Source organism: Typha angustifolia, chromosome 11, assembly GCF_048772165.1.
Source record: "Typha angustifolia cultivar Huaian chromosome 11, ASM4877216v1, whole genome shotgun sequence".
NCBI lineage: Eukaryota > Viridiplantae > Streptophyta > Magnoliopsida > Poales > Typhaceae > Typha > Typha angustifolia.
In genome coordinates, this window is record NC_133249.1 from 13,080,897 (window position 1) to 13,105,654 (window position 24,758).

The 24,758-nt window shown below is 34.4% G+C and overlaps 1 protein-coding gene across 1 annotated transcript; it reads right to left on the reverse strand.

Moving 5' to 3' along the window:
• Positions 1–17,398: 17,398 nt before the first annotated feature.
• LOC140769577 (NAC domain-containing protein 21/22-like) lies at positions 17,399–21,179 on the reverse strand. The gene is made up of 3 exons (XM_073110320.1): positions 20,591–21,179; positions 19,480–19,745; positions 17,399–17,942 (listed from the first exon to the last, which is right to left on the reverse strand). Exons 1-3 carry the CDS (start codon positions 20,757–20,759, stop codon positions 17,508–17,510), a joined length of 870 nt encoding a protein of 289 aa, XP_072966421.1. The 5' UTR covers positions 20,760–21,179; the 3' UTR covers positions 17,399–17,507.
• Positions 21,180–24,758: the final 3,579 nt, after the last annotated feature.

A 24,758-nucleotide genomic window follows, 5' to 3' on the forward strand; every position in this document is an offset into this window, starting at 1 on the left:
GCTTCTAGGGATAGATTGACGCTAGTGAATGATATCCTTAGCTCCGTTCCACTATATTATTTATCTTTTTTCACTATCCCTAAGTGGATTTTTGAGAAAGAATAGATCAAGTAGAAAAAAAAAAGGTTTATGTGAAAAGAGACTAGTGAAAATGTTACTCGCTATCACTTAGTAACTAAGAATTGGGTTTGCAAAATAAAAGGGTTCAGGGGTTTAGTGTTACGGATTTGGAAGATATGAATACAAATTTGCTTAGAAAGTGGTGGTGAAATTATCGACTAGTCAGAATCAGATTTAGGTTGATATAATATGTTATGTCATAATTTTGAAGAAGGTGTTGCACTATGAGGCACCTTTAAAACGAACACTTATAGAGTTGTTTGAGATAGTGCTAACATAAAGTTATGGAATGATATTTGGTTTGGGGAATATTCTCTAGCCACTATATTTCCTAAGTTGTTTGTTATTACTCGAGATAATGATGTTCATGTTTCTATATCATGGAATGGAAATTGTTGGGAGTACCAACATAGAAGCTTCCTCGACGATTCTCTAAGACAAGAGGAGCATGAGCTCGTAGAAAAGTTGAACAAGGAGTATAAGCCTAGTAGAGAGTTGAACGAAAAAAATAGGATGGAGATTAATTTGATTCAAAAGACATTTTTACTATCAAGTCTTTGTATAAGTTTTTTTAACAATAGTGGTAGAATTTCTAGAGTTATTCCTAGGTGTGGAAGGTGAGAATTATTCTCAAAATAAGTACTTTTCTATGACTTGTTTATAATAATAGGATCTTAACTTGGGATAACTTGATTAGAAGACATTGGCTTGAGAACTGGTTGTAACTTTTGCAGCAAAGAAGAAAGTGTCAAACAATTATTTTTGAAGTTTAGATATATAATGTGATCTGGGTCAAATCGGACCACCTCGTGGACATTGGCGTGTAGGTTCATGGCTTGAGTTATTCATCTAGCTAGTTATTTATTTTAGTATTTGGTTTAGTTTTATTTCAACATGAGTTAGTTTTCATTGAATGTTAGATTAGTCATGAATTTAATTAATTAAGTGTTTTGGGTTGACCTATTAGCCTCTAATATAAATTATGAAGTGCAACCTGTATTAATGATATTTTTTATGAATTGATCAAGTTCTCTTATCTCTTTTCTCCCCTCTTGACGTAAGCTCTCCCTCCCTCTCCTTTAACCCTAGCTATAAGGAATTATTGACTGCTGGCTCCTCCCTCCCTTCCTCTGTTGAACCACTCATCCTCCTTGAGCACCGACCACATCCTTCCCCTTTTTCTTTAACTCTTTATCATATGCAAACCCTACTTAAGAGACCCCTACATATAGGCCCCCATCTCCACCATCATCACCACATCGAACTTCACCACTGAGCTACCCCACACCACCACCACCTCGATCTTCATCCTAATCTCTCCTCTTCATTCCATTACCCTTCACTCGCCCTAGAACACCTTAACTACCCTTTGAACCATCCACCACATCCCTACCATGTTTTGGACTCCGTCAGAGATCTGCAACTCTACCTTTAGCCATCTAACTCGAAGTCGTCTTCACCCGCCTCCAACACCACTATCGGAACTCCATCGATATTAGACCTAGATATGGTCCAAATCTGGGAAGGGCATGAATTTTAAAATCATGCATAAGAAGGTTACGAAACTAACCCATATAGTTTCATAATTTTGTGACATTGAACAAATATTTGACGAATATTCTTTTTCTTCGACTATACGGACTTCCTTCCTACACCTGACCATTAGCTGATAGCTGAGACACCTGTGGATATTTGAATTGATGGGAAGTGTAGAGGTGTGGGGCAAGCAAATACAAAATAGTATAGACTGTGGATGGCGGCATTTTTTTCTGTCTCTGTGGCTTGAAACAAATAATAGATTCTTTTTAGAATCTTTAACCCAAGCAACTTGCTGAGCTAGCTAGTGCATCAAAGTAATAATATGTTTACTTGTCGGGGAGGCATTCAAGGTGATGAGCTACAGAAGAAAGAGTGAGACTTCAAGTTTATGATAGGAAGATGGAGACTACTTAACTGGGTGACTAATTTGTTGCTGTCTTCCATTTTGGTGTTTGTCTAGGTGCGAGAAGATATATTTCCTCGTTGCTTTAGTTGCGTTTAGTTGATACTTGGTTAGTTCTACTATATATGTTGTAACCGGTTGACTATCTATCTCAACAGGCTCTGACGAAGAAAGTTGGAGCAACATTGGATTGTATGAGAACATATTACCCATCTATCTTTCGTTTCTCCTTAGATGACAAGAGACAGAGATAGGCTTGACAAATGCTGGAGGATTGAGAGGAAAGGAACCTGTACTAGTTTACGATGTATTAATCGAATCCCCTCTTCCTCTTCATACACCATTTAGAGTGGGGTAGCTTCTTCTTTGGTGAAATTTACACCATCCCATTCAACCTGTACTAATAAATAGTAAATGGATGACCCACTAAGTAAATTATATTATCTCAAAATGCCATGCTACTATTATTTACTATTATATCTGTAATCAAAATGGCTATGTTCTTGCTGCAAATCCGGCATTCCAGGTGGAGACAACAGTGGAGGCGTTTCTCCTAACATCTCATAAAAAATTACGAGGATAATTAAGCATGCGCATAATTAGTTAATAATTTGGTTTGAGGTGACCCCACCCCATCCCCCCTCCGACCTCGAAAACGCCGTGGAGGGCGGCCCCCACGAGGCCCACCCGTCACGAGGCCTCACGTCCTCCGTGTCGGCGTGGAGGCGGGCAGGAAATCAAAACCCTCCACGTGGCCCAATCAGAGAGGCCTTGTACGACGACACGCGGGTTAATTTGCAGATATAGGCTTACGTCCCCTACACGGCGCTGCATCGGACGACGTGCTTAATGTGAGCACTAATAAGTAGTAATGCATTATCGGCTAAAATTACGATTTGAACCCTGATTTAAAACTATATCGTTGGTACATACTATCTAATTTATAAGAGGCACAGGCACAGGCACAGGCACAGGCACTGGCACTGCAAAAGGGAAATACGAGCATCTTACTTGGCATGCATTTTCCTGTAAGAAGTTGATATACTCATCATACCACGTCTGAAATCAATTGCAATGTATGTATTGATGATGGGACTGCATCATGTACATCTACATTTGAAACTATTTATTGGGCATATTGTCCGGTGAAGAGAACTAGATAGATTGGTCAAAAACTTACGCAGATCTTCTATAGCTCTGATTCCAGAGAGAGAGAGAGAGAGAGAGAGAGAGAGAGAGAGAGAGAGAGGGAGAGAGATAGTACGTCCCACTCCACCCCCAAAAAGATTTCGTCGTAATTGCAATCACCTAGCCTTTCTCTGTGCGTTCCTTTGACCTGACCTAATAGAGTCTCAGGCCTGCCCCTTCCTACGGCTAGTTACCTTTCCATTTATGTGCATGTGCTATCCTACCATGGCGATGATGACGATGATGGCTTCCCACAGTCTTATCACTGCAACGAGAGCATCACGTACACAGATCACGGCCCTCCGTTTCCCATCCGAGGGCCACCAGTCTGGAAGAAGTCAGGGCCCACAAGGCCGGTAAAACTGAAAAGGGGGGCCTAAGGGGGGGCTGAGTTGGGCCGTGGAGTGCGGAGAAAAAGGGGGGGCCCCGGGCCCAGCCACGTTGAGTTCGGAGCAGTTGGTCCACTTGCTATGCCTTCTGGGACAGAGACAGCGATGTGCCTTTGTTTTGTTTGCTCAGCTTTAGCCCTTTAAAGGCTACGAGTAGTAGGAGGGGCCAAGTGGCCCATTTAAAGAAGTTGACCAACTTCTTTAATAATTAATCTGGCATGAAATAGTTAGCAGTAGAGTATCAGATTTTACTCCCAGAATGTGACAATTTTCATCAAGTTTATCATTAAGACACAAGACAGACCCATAATCATAAGATAAATCCTATGTTTTGCTGCCTCATATCTATTTCTTCATATTATTCGACCAGCAAATCGTAGATACCATATTTAACGAGTATTAGAAACTTGGGATATCACTGCGTCTGGTGCATTACATTGCCTTAAAACAAATAAAACCCTGCTACTAGGCTGTTGGTGAAAACAACTCCTCCAGAAAACATACCTGGCTGGGCCCTGGGAGTATGCTTGGCTTCTAAATCACAGTTTGTCCAAACGTCAAAATGCGACATTCCAAAGGCTTGATATCTCACTGTCGCAATCAGAAATAGATTCAATTCTCCTTTATATGCATCTATCATTTTGTTTTCCGACTCCAATTTCAAGATGTAGACGATGACTGTGATACAGTATTAATGCCACATGCTGACAGACATGTATCTCTTACTGGCAATAAGAGAAATTCTGATATTGGTTTTTGCAACGAAGACTCTTGTTCATTTTGTACAGTGAGGTCAAATGCATTTTGAGTAAAGGATCTAGCCAACTATTTATTCGGCAGTTGGCATAGATAGACCATTAATACCTGAACCTTTGTTTTCTGAGTCCTTTTTCCCTTTTTCTCTGAGGAAAGGATACAAATAACTTCCTTTCATTATGGATGCATGTTTCTGTCAGTCGGTTGTTACAAGAACTTGATCGGTAAAAGAATCACATAACGTCATGTTGCACTGTAACTGGTGCTTGAATTCCTTCCTTGCACTTGGCTCCTTCAAATCCAACAAAGTTTGGAGATATGATTTGTTTTAAAGAAGAATAATCAACAACTGTCTATGATCATTTGCCTTCTCTTTCTTTCTAAAAGTCCAATGAGTATGAATGCCACGCAGATGCCTTCCATTACTGCAACTGTAGCTCTTGCATAACAGGTTGAGACCAATCAAACTTTGCTTCCTCTCCTGTATTCTTTTCATTCTTCAGTTGGTCACGACCAAGAAGCTTGAGTTCTTATGCTATTCAAACCGAAATATGAAATCCACCATCTGTAAATGGCACTAGACTGCAGCATCCTAAAGCATCAGCTAGACGATTCAGTTCATTGATATTACAGCTGAATATAATTAGCAATGCTATATATGCTGATGAAGATAACTGCTCAGGATGAATAAGGCAAGCAAACAGATCTAGATAAGGACGCTAATCAGCAAAATGATTCAAAATGTAGCACTTATGATGTGAGAATGTATGAGTGTTGAAATGCACAAGCGAGCAAAATTTTGAATTAAAAATCATAGTTCGTTCAATCCTTTCCTCTTAATCAAATGCATTTCTAAACGATTCTCACAACACAATGGACTCCCTGCTTGGATCAGTGAGAATAGCCCATCAGGACAGCGATGAGATTCCAAAACAAAGTGTGTATGAGCGATGGAACTATCTAATCAGCAGCAAAAATAAAATTGAATCCAGCACAAGCCTACAACTTTTTACAGTAGGAGAAATTAATTGCTCGAACAAAAACTAAACTATGGAGAGGCACATTTACATCAAAGAGTTACTATTACTATAGGACATTTTATTTAAGTCCTACCATATAGATCCTGATCCAGTGGTATTAGTTATCAAAGAATTGAATTTTCCAAGTTTGTCAAAATCATATGCAAATTTCAATGCAAAATTCTATCTGCAGACATGTAAAAGAATTCTTCCCATACAAATGAAGGGTACAGATAAATTTAGGACAGGTTAGATCAAGATAAGTTGCCAGAAATCATTTGTATGGAACCTAGCTGATCAGACATGCATGTTCAATTCCATAAATTCTGGCAACTTATCTTGATCTAACCTGTCCTAAATTTATCTGTACCCTTCATTTGTATGGGAAGAATTCTTTTACATGTCTGCAGATAGAATTTTGCATTGAAATTTGCATATGATTTTGATAAACTTGGAAAATTCAATTCTTTGATAACTAATACCACTGGATCAGGATCTATATGGTAGGACAGGTTAGATCAAGATAAGTTCCCATGCTAATCATGCTGTATCTGATCAGGATTTATGGAATTGAACATGCATGTCTGCCAGAACTAAATTCTTCCTTACAGAATTCCATAAATTTAGGACAGGTTAGATCAAGATAAGTTGCCAGACATGCATGTTCAATTCCATAAATCCTGATCAGATACAGCATGATTAGCATCTTGGATGGAACCTAGCTTCCAATCTGCTAAAGTCAAGGAACAAAATTGTCTATGCGCAACTCACAATAAAAGACATTACAAGTTAAAACATTCAGATAGATGGTTAGCCTACTGTATTACTTCTAGGCCAAATTACAACAACCATCCAATATGACTAGCATAAAAAGGAAACCTAAAAGCAGATTTTAAGATAACGAATAAAGAGAAGCTAAGAAAAGAAAAATTTACAGGAAAAGGGCACCCAAGTGCATGAGGCTCCTGTCTACATGTGCAGTCCAGGGAAGTCATCTTGAGTAGGAAAATCATGAAGTAATTCAACTTTAGAATCACATCTGTCATTTGATAAGACTTGGGCTCCTGTAACTTCATTATCAAATGCACATGCACAGAGATGAATTGGACTTGCAAACCATGTAATCCAAAACATTTAGTAGCAAAATCTTTTTGTTATAATTTTTCAAGCGACTTGGAACCATTATCAAACGCACTTGCAGAGCGATGAACTTGACTTCCAAATCATGGTCTTGTTTGTTTTGAATTTACGAATGCCCGTGAATTGGTTTAGAAATTTCTAAACTGGTTCAGTAACCAAACATCTTTTTATCTTTTTTTTATATATAATCAAGTTTACTCTTCAAAAAATCAAAACTAAAATATGAGACTAACTAATCAAATTCGAAGCTTAACCTCAAACCTATTACAAATCAGAACTAATCCGAACATAAGAAAATTATAAAAATTTAGATGGTGATAGCTCTTTAGTTATGGTTCTAAATGGCCTTTGTTTCACTTAAATCGGAGGATTAGTTGAAAAGATATAAATAAAATAGTGGAGAAAGATAAAAATAGGGCAAAACGATAAATATTAGACGTTGTGACGGTCGTCGGAGGGTTGCGGACAGCCAAGAGTGGCGGTAGACGGCTATATAGTAGGGCGGTTGTTGGAGAAATATAGTGGTTAAGGTTTGGATACTTAGAAGGTTTCTACAGTTATGATCTACTCCTATAAAGATAAAGACGATTTAACAGGTACGATAAAAACAGTAAATACGATAATAAAAAAATAACTAAACTCAATTAACTCTCAATGCTTAGATGAATAAACTAAAAAAACCTAACCCCTCTATATATAAAGGTAGGATATAATAAGTTCTACTTAGACTTAGTTTTAAAAGTTTATATGACAACAAGTTTACATAACTTAATTGAACTTGTCTTAAGGACTAGTATGACTTAATTTAACTTATCTTAAGGACTTACATAAGTATGAATCAATTAAAAGATAAATATACACAATCCATTGAACTCAATGTTCTCATGATGCGATCTGATCTTACACAATTCACATCAAAACCAAACAATTAAATAGTTCTATAGTCACATCGTAGTTCCAAAAAATTCCTGACAAAGTCGTTTGGTCATACTTTCTCATGCTAGAATTCCAGATCAAGCTACCAAATGCAATTATATGGACCACATAGTTTGATGTCTAAAGTTACTGCAACGTCCATGATTGCCAACACAATCTTGACAATATCCTGCATCGCACAGCTAAAAAGAAACAGAAAACAGAGTATCTCTTTGCAAGTTTAGTTTCATCATATGCAATCAACAACTGGATATGAGGTAAACAATCTATCTGTGGTTGCATGGAATATCAGTATGAGCCTATAAAGACAGATATTACAGACAAAAAAGTTATCACCTTCAAACCAATTAATCATTTGGATGACTCAAAAATCAAAGTTAGAACCATTGCATCAGTAAGTTAATCCTTCAAACATATACAGTGCATTACCAATTATACCAATTCCAAAAAAAATCTCCTTTGATTTACCCTACGATCTTATCCTAAACAAGGCCCCCTCGGCGATGGAAATCATACAATATATGAGAGGTCCTCAGTTTAATTTCCTGAATTACTTCTAGATCATTGCATCACAAAATCGAAAGAAGCCCAAGTCTTCTGTGGACCAAATAAATAGAAAATGTAAAACAAAACCGAAAGGCAAATATAGGGGTAAAAAACACTAAAGACATATAAACCAAGAAGTCTAGATCATGTAAGTACAGCCCAACAAAGTAAATTACCAATTGTGAAAAGATTGCTGATCCAACCAATCCCCAAGGGCCCAAACCCTAACAATATCCAGCCCAAGAAGAAGATGGCTTGGCTATTGGCCACCAACAAAAGAAAATGATATGAGAAACAGTGAAGGGGAAACAGCAAAATCCAAGCTCCCATTCCTAAAACATGAAATATGTGTACTCATGCAGAGCAGGAGGGTAGGCTATAGTTGGGTGACAGATCATGAGAGTTTTAATCTTTTATGTTAACATATTTTAGTCTATTTCTCTTCTATTTTTATAAAAGATTGAGTTGTTGTTATTGAAGGTTAATAAATAATTGAATATTTTGAGGTTATTTATATTTCTCGTTGATAGATTCCACCAGTGTTAATTTTTTTTTGCATCATTTTCAGCAGTAGCGGGATACTGATACTCTGATCCTTTCATCAATTTAGTTGTATGATCATCAATTTATATGCAGTATACCATTCATTGATTAAAACATAGCTCTGACAATACTAAAAGTGCGATATCGAACCAATCTTTATATATTTATTTCTAACTCAAATATACGATTATACATAGATTAGTACGATAAAATTCCTGTTATTTTGATCTTCTAATCTCTTTTCTCTACAAGATCTTTACAATAATGATTACTTCTGTTAAAATATATACTGAATTTCTCTTAATCCTCTACATTAAACCATTTATGGGATTAGAGATATGATGAAATCTATCACTTTATATCTAAGATGTTTTCCCTAGAGATTTTCTAGATCATTTACCACCTATGTTGAACATCCAATATGTTACTGATCTAGTTCTCGGAGCTTTTTTTTACTTTCCATAACTTGTCATATCACTTAATGAACCTACTGAACATGTTGAGCTACAACACCAAATAAATGAGCATTTAAAGAAAGGTTTATTCTTGAGAGCTTGAGCCCTTGCCATGCATTTGTATGGATAGTCGAGCTATCAATAAGATAATGGTTAAGTATTATATTTGATATTCTTAACTTAATCACATGCTCGATATAATGCTTGGAGCCATAATTTTTTCAAAATCAACTTAAAAGTGGCTATTATTAGATCAGAATTCACGCTAAGTGACGAATGAGAGATTACTTTTAAAACTAAGGATGACTTGTATAAATAGTTGGTAATGCTTTTTCCACTTTCTAAAACACCAAGGATATTTATATGAGTCATATCATAAATTCTTTGGCCATTACCAGACAAATTTTTAGTGATGTACCTTGATGACATACTAATTTATAGCCAATCAAAAGAAAAACACTTACCATTTCAAATAAATCTGTTTCAATCGTCGCACTTGCACTCTATTGGAATTTATCCCGATCAATAAAATATCAAATCAATCGTAGATTGACTTAAGTTTGTAGTTTTTGTAGACTCCCTATATTCTATCAATATTTAATCTATAGATTAAGCATAATGTTTTGATTATAGGTTGTCTCAAGAAAGGTGATTTTTAGTCGACACAAGCTACAAATAAAGCTATTGAAAAGATCAAGTGAAAAATGACAAAGGCTCTTGTAGTAGTCTTCCAAACTTTTCTAAATCCTTTGAGGTAGAATGCGATGCTTATAGAATTAGAATATGTGGCATCCTTACCCGACAACATCATCATATTGCCTATTTTAGCGAGAAGATAAATGAGACTAAATAAAAGTATTTCATTTATGACAAAGAATTCTATGTTAACTTCTGCATAAGTTCATATTATACTCTATTCGTAAAGCCTTTAAATACCTCAACTCTGAGAAAAGACCTAATGCTAGGCATGGTCACTAGATTAAAATTTTATAACAATAAAGTTTTATGCCCAAACATATAGTTAGAGTCCAGAACAAATCAGCTAATACACTTAATCAAAAGGCATTTTTTTTCATCATAAGTGTCAGTGTCATTGAACTTGACAAACTAAAGAAAATTACACTTCACGCTTTAACTTTAGAGAAACCTATCTCACTCTATTGAATAACTCGAACTTATCTATAGACAGCTATTCCATCCTGAAGTGATATTTATTTAAGGCCAACAAACTTTGTATATCTTGTAAATTTGTATATGATATTTTAATTTAAAAAATTTACATTGGCAAACTTTCATGTTATTTTGGACGAGATAAGACTATCGATGAGGTTAAACACATAATTTTATTGCCCGACCATCAAATGTGATGTAGCCAACTTAATAGGTCATTGTTGAATCTTCAATTAGACAAGCATCACAAACAAACCCAATTATATACCCTCCACTATCTATACTAAATCGTGTGTGGCAAGATATGATTATGAATTTTATATTAAGTATACCACATACCTTTCAAAAGTACGACTATATTTTTGATCATAGACTATTTTTTTTTAAATGACTCATTTTATATTATGAACTAGATATGGACCGATAAGGACGTAAAAAAAAAAAAAATAGAAACTTAGGTGATGGTAACCTAGGAAGTTAGGCTTATAATTGTTTTGGTTTTACATAAATCAAAGTCGAGATGAAAAGATATAAATAAAATAGTAAAGGAAGGTTAGAACAACAGATTGATAAATATGTGATATTACGACGATCGTTGGAGGGTGGTGGTTGACTATATAGTAGGGCAGCTATTGGAGAAAAGTGGTGGCTAGGATTTGAAAGCAATGAAAGTTATACAGTTATGATCTATTCCTAAAAAGGTAAAGATAATCTAATAGCTATGATAAAATAGTAAATAGGATAATAAAAAAAAACTAATCTCAACTAAACTTTCAATGTTTGGATGATTGTATTCCTTCAACAAAAAAGTCCAACCTCTCTCTATATAAATGTCAGGTATAATAAATCCTACTTAGACTAGTCTTAAAAGCTTATACAACTCGAACTAGGACTTATCTTATAGACTTACATAACTTAATTAAACTTGTATTATATACTTACATGACTTAATTTGATTTAATTTTTTAGGCTTACATGATTTAACTAGACTTACCTTAATAACTTACATAAACATGAATCAGTTAAAATATAAATAGACTCGACTCAACCGACTTGACTAACTTAACCCACGTAGTTGAATCGTAATATTTTATTCCTTATATTAAGACTTGCCTAAGACTATTATGTTGGATCTAGATATTCCATATATGAATTACTTTTTGAAAATTTTATGGCATATGGGGGTACAAAATTAATTTTTTTTGACAGCATACCACCGTCAAACTAATGGTTAGATAGAAGTTGTTAATCTTGGTCTTGAGAATTTTAAAGGCATCTTATGGGTGATCATATATAATAGTTGGTGGAATCATTTTACTATAGCTTAATTTACATATAATAACTCTATCAATTAAGCCTATAAGCATGAGTCTATTTGAGGTTGTCACTGATTTTAAAGTTTGTAAACTTTTAGATCTTCTCTCTATTTCATCTCATTTTAGAGTCTACAAGTTTGTAGAAAAATTTACGTATCATATGATACGATTTGGACTTCATCGATGTCGTCTCGAGCATGGATTCACTTTAGGGGTGTCTTTGTTTCTTGTTTTAATGTTTAATTCTTAAAAAAATAAGTTTTCTATATGTCGCGTTTGAATATGGGTGGAGTGCGTTCGAATGCGGTTGTGAACTCTTGCATCACGTTCGCACATCCAGGGAGTGCGAATTGTGCGTTCAAACGCGCTGTGAATACCTGCATCGTGTTCGCAAATCTAGAGAAGTGGGAAACAAGTGCGTTTGGACGCGTGTTTGAACGTTTGCACACGTTCGGACGCCTGCATCGCGTTCGCGCAAATTCAGAAAAGAGGGAAATAGGTCCGTTCGAATGCGATCGGGCGCATTCGAACACGGTCAGCAAAAATATACTATTTAAGGTTATTTTTTGAATTGTTTGGTTAGCCTCTAAAGGATGTGGATGACAACCATGGAGTCATTATTGATAAATTGAGTATTTTGCCTTGTCTCCTTCATCTTCCTTTTTCTCGTTCTTTCGATCCTCGGTAACGTCGCTTCTAACCTCCCTCGACCGGCCAATCACCCTAGTCCCTTAGGGGCGGCCCACTCCTCCCCCATATTTCAATCTATTCCATACTTGCCCTAACCCTTCCATCACCTATAACCCTTCCACCGCCACTTATTCACTGGTGCCATCCCATTAACGCCAGTCCACCACCAACCACCATCATCAAGGATCTCGTGCTTCCATCCACGGATCCTAAGACAGTTTTTCCGATGTTTATCCACTAATCAGATGATATCTCGAGATCTCAACATCCGATTCGCCTAAAACTTAATTTGTTGGAAAGCTCTTTTCCGATGCTACAATATATCAAAATCTCAAGTCAATCTGACGGCGGCATCTTTTGAAATCTATTTCTAAAGTTCCATGGCAAATTTTTTCCAGATCTGAAAATTAGGAGTAAATCGAACCTTAGCCTAAATGGGAGATCGTATCATCATATTCATTCTTCACATCAAGAGATTGGCAAGTAAATCGAAACTAATAAACTTCAATATAAAATACAAACCAATTTGCATATAAGTGCTAAGAAATTTCATGTTAGAGGCTGCATACCTCATAATCATAATTTAAATATTATTTAGTGACTAATCTTCGTACTCAACGTTCACGCCCACTCAAAACAACATATGCGATGCCCAGTAGTCCCCTCAAACCTAAAAACCTTAAATATTGGCTAATATAAATAAAGGTACCAAATATAGACTAGGGCAGAAAGAACCCACAAAGAGCATCAATCGGAAGGGCTTCACAAGAAGAAGCTCCCTAGACTAGTATAACATCGACACGAGATCACTAGCCAACCAACCCTCCGACGAGACCAAAATACAAGAACAGTGAATATGAAAAACTACCTAAACTACAAAACTGAATTAATTCAAGAAGAAAAGAAAAGACTCACCATCGATTTGAAAAAAATGTGTCAACTAGCTTTGACGGCGTTCCAACGACGACTTCGGTGAGCTGAGGAGAAAGAGGGAACAAGGCATATACGAGGAAATAAGAGGAAAGAAAAAAAAATGAGAGAATAATTTGATATGTTCTTATAAAAGGTTAATAAATTATTTGATATTCTGTGGTTGTTTATTTTTCTTGTTGGCGGATTTGGACAGTTTGTTGGTAGATTGCGCGAGTTATGTTACTTTGTTCTTCGCTAAATATTATTTCCTACATCAAGCAATGTATCAATATTTTCTTGATAGTGGATACCAATTACATAACTTTATTACTGCATATGTTAGAATACAAAATAAATATGAATTATCATTCTCAAACACTATGAGTTGTTAACCAAACAACGAATCATATTAATCAGAATTTAAATGCAGCTAACACAAATTAGATATCTGTGGAAAATAAAAGCAGATTTTTATAAGCAACATATCCTTAGTAAGTGTCACCATTGGATATCCCATTACATTAGGCATATTAGAGTTCAACTCCTGTCGTTTGGTCTAAACCATAGACATCAAACTTTATATTTATCACTTTAAATAAGTTTGCTAAATGATCAAACTACTTCTAGCTGCCATCAATTTTCAGTATATATATAGCAAATATATAATTATGTCTCTTTATATTTCTATTATTATATTTTACATAATTACCACTAAAAAATTGCCACTATTTTTTAAAATATCATAATTGCCTTCAAATTTTTTACTCTTTTATACTTCATTCTTGTTACATTCTGTGCAATATTCATAAAGTATTTCAAACAAATAGTTATTTAAAATTAACAAATGTGTACAAATAACTAAAATAGTCTCTCTCTTTTTAAGTTTAGAGTGCGAAATATTTATCATTGATTGTTTTTTCTTATGAAAAATATGTTTTTATTTTAAGTTAACTTCATTTTACCGCCCTTTGATTTGGTTTAATTGTACAAAATTCCTTATGTATTTTTAACTTAAGTACTTAACACCCATATAGTGTGGATCAAAGTGTAACATTTTTTTTTTCATCATATTTTACCAGTTTAACAATAAATTTGAAGATCCCTATTAGAAATAAATTTATGAATGATTAGATAATTTGCCCAATATATTAAAAATAATGTTAATTAAATTTATGATAATAAAAATATAATAATAATAATAATAATAATAATAATTTTTTATTATTTAAACTCTAATTAGTATTATTTTAAATATATTAAAAAGCTTATTCAATCACCTTCAATTTCTCTTTTTATTTTTTATGTTACAACATCTCTGGAAGCACTAGATAGATTTAGAATATTTTGAGCAATTTAGATAAAAGTAAAATGGCTTCGTATAATTTAAATTTTGTTTTAATAAAAATTAGATACATTTAATTGACAGTATAGTAATCTTAAAATAGTTAAATAATTTTAATGGTAATCATAGTGACAATTACATTATGTTTAAAAGTTTTGAGTGAAAATTATGTTAAAATCTCTTCAAATTATTAGTAAAAAAAATCATATCCTACGTTTACCAAAAAAAAAAACTAATATCCTTATAGTGACTGGTAGATGTATGTCTAAATATTTCCCTGCGAGTAAGATAATATTCAAATGGTTAATATGACTCAAATTATATAAGTATTTTTTAGTTCGAATCTTAGAGGCACTGATGTAATTGAGATGTCGTTAAGTTAATTCTCACTTCTCTTAAGAAAAGACATCCATATATTTCGCTATGACAATTGAGCCCAAGAACGATTCTGGGTGTGGCCCATTTCAACAATCCCAATTTTGTTTGGTTGCACGTAAACACTAATTAGTTTTTCCTCCCAATCTTGGTCTCAGTCCTAACAGACTAACACACACCACCTACTTGAGAAGACTATTCTACCTTTCTCCCGCAACCTTTTCTCATTGGCCTAAAAAGCTTGTTTGTAGATCGAGATGAAAGGAATCTGGGCCAAAGAGACGTGCTGTTCTAATCTATTTTGTCGCCCACTTTTACCATCTTTCCGCGTGGTCCAATACATTGGACTTATAACACCGGTAGTATTGTTCAACAACATTAAGCCCTTTTCACTTGTGGAATAAGAATAAATTTATTCTAATATAAGTCTTCTTATTCTAGCATAACAAGTTAACAATCACTTAGCTCTATATTAGTACAGTAATACATACTTCTGTCTTCTCTCCTCTTCGATCACTTGCTCTCTTAATTTCTCTTAATTTTATATCACATTGAGTATAATTATTATATGTTATACTAGTACACAACTAAACACTTAAATAGCTTCTACTAATATAAGTTTTGTCATGTTAGTATAAAAAATTAGAATAATTATACTAGTATTGACCTTGTTTCATAACTAAAATTAGAATAACAATGAATAGGCTAACAAAGAAAGTATAACTTGATCACCTAATTTAGATGGCTCTCGTATGGACGACCCACACCTAATTATTACTGGTATCCTAGGAGACTCCTCATAGGTTAGAATATTCTTTTCCAAAGATGAAAATTCAGAAAGATATTATTAAATTATTATAACTCTAAAATGAAGGGCTGTTGGAAAGAAGACCAAAACATCTTCAATTTTAATCTTTTGGATCAAAGTTATATATATTGTATATATTGTAGAGGTCATGAATTCATATTTTTCTAGTCCTATTTCCCATGAACTATTCTGACATTGTGTGACCACCTATGTCGTTAAATATGAAGTACACTTTGGTATTGATTTCCTAATTATTATGCAATAATATGATAAATGTAAAAGGTTATGAACTTTATGCCCTTTTGCTCTTGTTGGAGCAATGTCTCCTAAAGGTAGCATAGGATACTTACATGCAGAGGTTGCGTGTTACACATAACTTGTGTCGTTCAATCATAATGGGACCATATATATAATATATTCATACAGTAGTCCCACAAGGCCTACAGCGCATTACTGATTCAGTTTCAAACTTGACCACATTCCAAGCCACTCATCTTTATCCAGATGTAGGATAGATTTCATCTTATCACCCTCCTTTCACCACCTTTGATGTGGTAGTAATCTAAGATGTTAACGTTCGAATACCGTCATGTTAGCATTTATTTTGCAAGTTAAGTGGATTTGGTGGATCCAAAAGACAATGAGTATAAGATGATTAATTTAGACATGTCATCTTTTTAAGCATGCTCACGGATTAAAATCCAAAGTCCAAGAGATTGCATATCTAATCTTCATAACAAACAAAAAGATTAACAAAAAGATAATGTTCTTTAAGAAAGGAATCCATCAACTACTGTAGTGGCCCTGGAAAGACTGTTGCATCTTGGCATTTATCTGCCAGATGACAAGTATATACTTTAATTCTTGGAAAATAACAGAAACAATCTACTTATTGAACTTTATTCTGAAAAGTTGACGACCTTAGGTTGGAAGGATAAGTATGGTGACAAGTTTCTGATATTCTATTTTTATATCAATTATTCTCAGTTATTTTCCCTGGAAACAAGATCTTATAGTATCTTTGTCGGATCTCATAGGATGAAAAACCAACTAAAAGAATCAAAAACAATGCAGAAGATGGGTGAAAGGAATATGTCCTAAGATCGCAGTGTCCTACACCTCCACTGGATCTGCATGCATGTGTTTAAGATACTGAAGCCAGGGTAACAATGGAGTGGCCCCTTTAAAAGGACTACTGGACTAGTATTAATTAACAAAGAGTGGTCCTATAGAAGGTTAATATTGATATGCACACATTTATTTATATATTTATAGGAAGAATGCAACATTACTTGACTTAAATTATTGTATTTGTTATGATGATCAGATACGGAACGAACAAGTAACATGTGGAGAAGGGTACTAGAGCACATGCAATAAGTTCCATTGTAGCCTCAAAGGTGGCAAAGATGAATCCTGCCTCATGTATACAATTGATGCACATACTTTTCGAGAAAGTACACCACAATATGCAAATATATATATATATATATATATATATAAACATATATTACTATTCTTCTGAAATATTAATATGATGAAAGTACTAAACTCTCCAATTGATCCCAAACCCTAATGAAGTATCAGGTTGATGGTTGTAGATGTGTAGAATATATATATATATATATATATATATATATATATATATATATATATATATATCCAGAAAAAGAAGAATTAGTATATGAATTTCAACCCTCTTTACTGCTACTACTCTTGTGAAACTTTTCCAAAATAAAGTGTAATAGGTATAAATAATAACAAAACAACCTTTACCAACTAAGAATTTACATAACATGACAATTGCAATCACACCTTCTAAACACAAATTAATAGATAGGTCAGGATGAAATGCATGTATTAGAACAATAGCTGGTCTCTTTCAGCTTGCAACCTCACATCTACCAAATCTGGCATTCCTCCTCCAACCAAGTCATTGCCTTCCAAACCCAGGTCTAACAGCAAGCTAAAATCATCTACTCCACTTCTTGATCCCATTGCAGACAGGGCTGCGTTGCTCACATCCTCTGGGAAATCTTGGAAGTTATAGTGCAATGCTGCGAAATTAAGGAAGGTGTTGGAGCTGTTGCAATCCTGACGAGGGCTACCAGGGAACGATGAACCCATTAGATCAAGGAACCCATCTTGCACGGGCAGGTCAGTTAGAGGAGGTGAGGACTCCAAACGCGAAGATGAGGAATAGCCGTTGGTGTTGTTGTCCTGCTCATCTTCCAGGTTGTAACCCGTCGAATCGCATTTCTTCTTGTGAAAAACCCTACATAGCACCCAGTCCTCCTGCCAGAGCAATGAAGTCATGCAATTAGGAGGAAGTTCAGCTACTATAATGTAACTTGATAGTGATGAATAGGCTTAGGCCACTCTCTCTCTCTCTCTCTCTCTCTCTCTCTCTCTCTCTCTCTCTAAGAAGAAGAAGACAAGAAAAACTTGATAGTGATAAGATATCAATTGCTACATATATATATTAGTATGTATATATCTTAATATATCTTAGAACACTTGAATTTCACAACTATGGTTCTGAATAGGAACAGCAGTTGAATTACTAAGACTGTTAGCAATAATATATAATGATAATAACAAAAACAACAGCAGCGATAATATGTATTGATAATAATAATTGTTGTTATTATTTAGGAAAAAAAAAATATTTTGCACCTCACTTTTCATTTGTTATCATTTACAAAACTTAAATTATTTGTATGCTCCATTCGACTCTTTGTTTTCTTTTATTGCTTTTTTTAGTAGAGATTTTCTATTATTGCTCAAATTCACCATCTGTAACACAATAGAATAAAAGTCAAAATATTACATTTTCTTTTTAAATATAAAAAGGTTAAATACTAAATATACTCACTTCATGGTCTTTTAAGACTATCCTAAACTCGAAAGCACAGGTCTAAATGGTAGTATTAATTTTATAAATAATATTGATGATGATAATAATAAGTGTTAATGACACCGAATGTTGCCATCATCATCCAAGCCTTTTGCCGACAACATTAGGGGAATCGAAGCCTGATTCAGATGAGAAGGCTCCAAAAGGATTGACAAATTTTATGGCTGATTGTCAACCTAAGGACGTCCTCTAAATGCTGGTGGCAATCTTTTGCTGAAAGCAAATTCAAACAGAAGAGGACTTAACAAAAGAAAGTATAAAGAAACAAAGAAAGGTACAAAGCCATTGGTGAGTAGAATAGTCTCCTGGAATCTAGCTTGGAAGAACCCCTCTAGAATGTTACATATTGATGAGTATAATCTTGGCAACAGTGATCCGTTTTCATCAAGAAGGTAGGTTGATAATAATAATCATGTTTAATAATAATTGTCATGATATTCGTAACATCATCTTCGATTATACATGTCAAGAGAATATTACTTCAATTCAACGAGTTCCTTTTCCCTTTTCATGAAAGCAAAGCCTCTAGGCTTCTATTGAACATTTTGTGGTAGGAGTACCTACTAGAGTAATGAGTAAAAAGTGAAGCGATGAAAAAAAGTGACAGTGATGACGAAGATAATGATAAGTTCATCATGAATAACACAGGAAATAACAAGAGCACTGATGTGTGGAAACAATGTTTTTCTTTTTCTTTTTCTTTTGTGCTGTTGGATGATCGAAAAGGAAATTTCTGTTTACAAATAGTTCACCCCATAAAAGTTTTAAGCCTTGAACTAGATAGTTCCAGTACTTAATTATTACAATCATGATATAGTATGTGCCGAACTTAAAAATGTTTTCTAACACATAATTTTGATGAATTTTTTAGATCAAGATCGAAAATAAAAATAAAAGTTGGTGTAGTAGAAGTACCTTAGGGGGGGTGTGTGGATTTTCCAGTCGGAACTCATGCATCACCCAACTGGTCTTTATACCATTTGGAGCTCTTCCCCGGTAGAAGACGAGTGTCTTCCTCATTCCAACAATCATATGGCTCTTAGGGTTGTATATTGTACGGTCTTTCCCTGTAGCCTTCCAATACCCAGACTTCGTTGCCCTATTGGTGCGTAAACCTGTGGCGTATTTGCGATCTCGGAAGCTGAAGAAGTACCATTCATTTGTGCTGAGCTTGGCTACCTCTGCGACCATTCAAAGAATTCAATCAGATTTTATGGATAAAATTTTGATGAAGTATTGTAGCTGCATTAGTATATATTAATGCAACAGTAATAGTAGAAACCAACATGAAATAGGTTAGTTATAGGAAAGGATGATGTGATGTGCACCTATGACAGTGTCACTAACTGATAAGTAGAGCAAGTTGTTCTATTAAGTAGATTAAATTGCTACGCAAATTGACAAGAGATGACATATTGTAGAGCTTCAGTAGTGCACAAAGAAATATTATAGTACTGCTTCATGCTTCTGATTTCAGCAAAGCTATATGATAAGTTAACGCGGTTACGGTACTTAAATTATTCCATAGGAAAAGTAAAACAATTGCAAGAGAGAGAGAATTAATTTTCTACTATCTTCTAAAAGGCAACAAAAGATCATGATGAGTAGTACTCTAAGAAAATGTTTAGCGCAGTAAGTACTGATGACACATCCCAATCAATTAAACAAGTTAATTCCTCATGCTAATTTGCATCATTTACTTAGATACCTCTATATAAACATATAATTGTGTTAATATATTCCATGGAATATTAATATCAATAATTAGAGTAATGCTTTATTCTATAGTTGCTTATGCCTACCTACCAAAATATTAGATACACCATAAATGGACGTTGTTTCAAGTGATGATATCTGCACAAGTTTCATTCGATGGATAAAGTTATATATTACATTATTGTGTTATACTCTATCAGAACCTGCAATTAAAGTTAATAATGAAATGAAATATGAAGAAGAGGAACAAGAAAGAGTCGAACTAAGATCAGAATAACTGCAAGAAGACATGAGAAGAATATTCTTGAACCTGGCAGCTCCCATGGCTCGCGAGTGTGCAAATCCACCTCCACCATAGTACAAACTGAGACTCTTTCATTAGCCACCTTCTTGAGGAGATAGTGGCATACCAGCTCTTCGTCACTCGGATAGAATCTAAACCCTGGTGGAAGAGTAGATTCAATATCCCTCAACCCCATGTCTTCCAGATAAACAGATAAAAATCTATCTATATATATAGAGAGAGAGAGAGAGAGAGAGAGAGAGAGAGAGAGATGTATATAGAGGAGAATTAAGCTTTATTCTTTTGGTGGTGTAAGGATAGACAAGTGTATATATAGAGAGAGAGAGAGAGAGAGAGAAAAGGGAAGGAACAAGCTTGATATCCTAAAGAATTGGAGCTAGTGATGTAGGTATCTCTTGATAGCTTCCCTCGCCATTAAAAATCATAATAGATCCCTGTCATCCCGGCGAAGATGGCGTATACATCCGTCGTGATCTTGGAGAAGATGCTAGGGTAGCTCTAGCTAATCCTTGTGCAACAAGAACTTTAGAGGGAAGATCCATGCTCACAAGAAATCTCTCAGAAAGGGTAGATAGGGAGTCCCCACTTTGATGTGTATCTAAAGAAATAATTATGTCTATTTAAGGCTAATTAGATCTACGAAAAGAACAAGGGGTATAAGTGTCGCTAGGTAGATATGACGTTCTGAGATCCCTAACACACGAGTCGCGTTTAATTAAATGTGGAACGAGGTGTAATTTATCCACGAAGACACCACCATGTAATGAGCTTTATTCTGTTTCACTTTAATCGGGGGCTGCTAGATTTATAGTACCTCAGAAGAGAAAGTAAAGCAGCTAATTTGATTCTGATGCTCAATCTATGTATCAAAAAGGGTTTATCAATTTCTTTTTTATCTATAGCTTATGATTAACCTATGAATTTATAATTGATCCACAAATTGCTTTTATTTTTCATTTTTAATAATTTGGTCGCCAACCGTCGACCGGTTATAATACTGTTTCCTTCAATCTACCCTAAGATAGGAGAAATGAGATGTGGAAAACATTGGAGGGCAAATAATTTGGTAACATGTGCATGAATACTCTCTCTTGATGAGTTGGCATAGTAGAGAACAAGTGGATAATGATACGAGGAGTGTTGTCCCAGAACGAGACAATTATGCTTCAAATAATGGAGGACAAGTCTTTGGTGAATTGTCAAAAATGACACTGTTCTTGAACAAAGCTCACCTAATTTTATTTCATGGTCTTTTGGCATATGCTGTACTCGATCTATGAGAGTGAAAACCAAATCATGTATGCATATATATGAAAAGAATTTCGACGAAATGCAAAAATATGTTGTAATTCCTGCGAACCTCAACTGACGGCTCCAATCAGGCCCATAATTGAATGGATACAATTATAGTTATTATAATCTTTATACTTGCACGCATTCAACTATCCGCTCAAATTAACTGTAAATATATCAGTTTACACCACATCTCAATCTCAGTCTCAGTCCCAAACCCAATTTAACTAAGCTGCTTAGCTTTGGTGGGAATACAAATATTATTTCTCTGCTCGTAATCAGAAAACGCATGCTAATCATTACTAACGGTAGCGTATTTTAGTTATTTCCAGTAATTGTGATTAAGTTCTTTATGTGACACGGCAACCTCGGAAGGTGTCCAATCTCAATAATGGGGCTAATCAAAAGACGACAATGCCCATTTCGAAATGGATAGCAAAGTGGGCAATTACAAGGGTAATTTGGCGATCGACGACGTGAATCATTAATTAATGGCTGTCGTGTCTTAATATGTGCCCTTCCAAGACGAAGCTATACAGAAACCACACAGATTTTATCACATGAAGCTCATGAAAGCATCATCGCTAATGCTTGAAAACAGTGGGTTACCATCACCATTATTAAGTGATCGAGCTTGTAATTATCTTTCTTCTCTGCAGAGATTTTGGTTGGCTTCTTGTAGAAAGAGTGACGGCTCCATACTCTTCTTCCTTCTTTCTTTCCAGCAATCAGCATGATTCATTATTTGAGAAAGTGAAATGTGGTACCTCACAGGAATTCCAGGTCGTCAGTTTAGGCATCATTATTGTAATCATTTTGATCATTTTCTACATATTTTGAGCAACTGTTTGGTAGATAGGAAGTTTCTTGATGTTACTCCAATGATACAGACGCCATTGTGTTGTTATGCCTAAAATCAAATCCCTCTTTCATTCGTATTAAACTTTGTACCCTTCTTTTCTTTCGTTTTTAGTATATTGTTCACTATTAATTCCTCGTATTTCTCTAAAGTTATTGTTAAAAGTTATCTTTTGGGATAGGCGAACGAGTCAAATTCATGAGATGCTCTCTCTATATATACATTTATAAATAAATTATAAATAATTCTCATGTAGTTATGACTAAAATTAAACTATTCTTCTGATAAAATTAAAATATTCTTCTGAATTTTAATTTTTATTACTTTGCCCTAATATGGTTTAGACAAATGTAAACCGTTAACCTTTTCATCTAAACTAAAAAAAGAAACTAGGAATTACCATAATACTTTTATAATGTCAGTAATCTCATTGTTTGAGTAAATATAAATTTTCTACCCGAATTTTTAAGATGATTGAACTTTTTATGTTCCATGATTATATATTTAAGGGAGGTACATTATGATAATTAGATATTAACTAAGAGTTTATGTTTGTAGTCTTAGATTGGGGATGATAGAACATGTTGAAAGGTGTTTTTCATTATAAATTTGAAGAATAGGATAGGGTGAATAAATTTAATAAAAGGAGAAAGAAAATTATGATATTTTAATATATATTTTGGTGGGAACATTCTCTTCAAATTTTTAATTTTTTTTTTTGTTGTACTTTCTTGATTATCTTATATGAACAAACTAACCGTTCACATTAATCTAAACCCTGTGAGCTAGAGCAAAATGATACAATGAAAATTTAGGAGGACAGTTTGATTTAAACATATGGGCCAATTTGTAATTTACCTTTTCTATATATATTATGTACTTGGGGAGTCCTGGGGAAGGAGGGGTTATGCTTCAAGAGAGTTGAACTTAGAGCATGAAATTTATGGCACCCAATACTTTACCATTGGTAGCAATTTTAAATGAAATATTTTCCATTATGTTTCCTACAACTATAAGGATAAGTGAATAAAAGAAGTTTGCTCTTCATGGGCAAATAACTTCAAATTTTTCTAAGCAAAGAATCATAGTACCACAACAAAATAAAATAAAATAAAAATGCTGCTGATCATATGTCTTCTAGGTCTATCTCTGATTATGAACCTCATGTGACATAATACGATCCTACTTTGTGAAACGTTGATTTAAGAGACATGAAGGGACTTGTATCTGTGCTACGTGGAAATGTAGATATTTAAATAGATATATACAAGAAACATATGCTACTACTGCTACATGAAACATTACAAGGTTGTCTTGGTTTATCTCCACAAGTGAAAAACTCCTAATATAGCCTATTGTATGTCTCTCTAGTGGTATAAATCATTTCTTTTTCTAAGTCTAATAAAATTTTAGTTGGGCAGTCGAGAACACTCATGAATAGTATGCGTCGACTTTTACGTATGAGTTGCTGTCTGTGCCATATACAGACACATTATGATGGTCCAAATGGAGTTAGAATATCGTACATTAACCCCCACTGGCTTTCTTTTTTTCTTTTAGGGAAAAGTTGGTAAACATTATATTACGATTCAAAGACAGAGGTTACATCTAAAGGCAGATCAGTCGAGACAATAGTACATATTTAATAGTAGGCTAGACTGGCGAATAGATTCTCTGATGACCACTCCAAATTGAAGCTTTGTTGTATTTGGGAAAATTAAGAATCAATGTTGCTGTAATTCCATATATATTACTATGTGGTACACTCTTGCTTTCATCGCCATAACATTACAAAGTAATGGTACCACTAATAATTCCTAGCTAGATAATAATGTGATACTTACCTGATATTTTGGAATTAAAAAAAAAAAATTATAAATAACTAATAGAATGGGTCTTTTCAAATATTTTTATAGATAAAGAGTTAATATGTCATAAAAAATAAACGAGAAGATCCATGTAGTCCTAATTATCCCCAAAATCAATTGGGGGCCATTCTTTATGACAACATTCTTAAAGGGT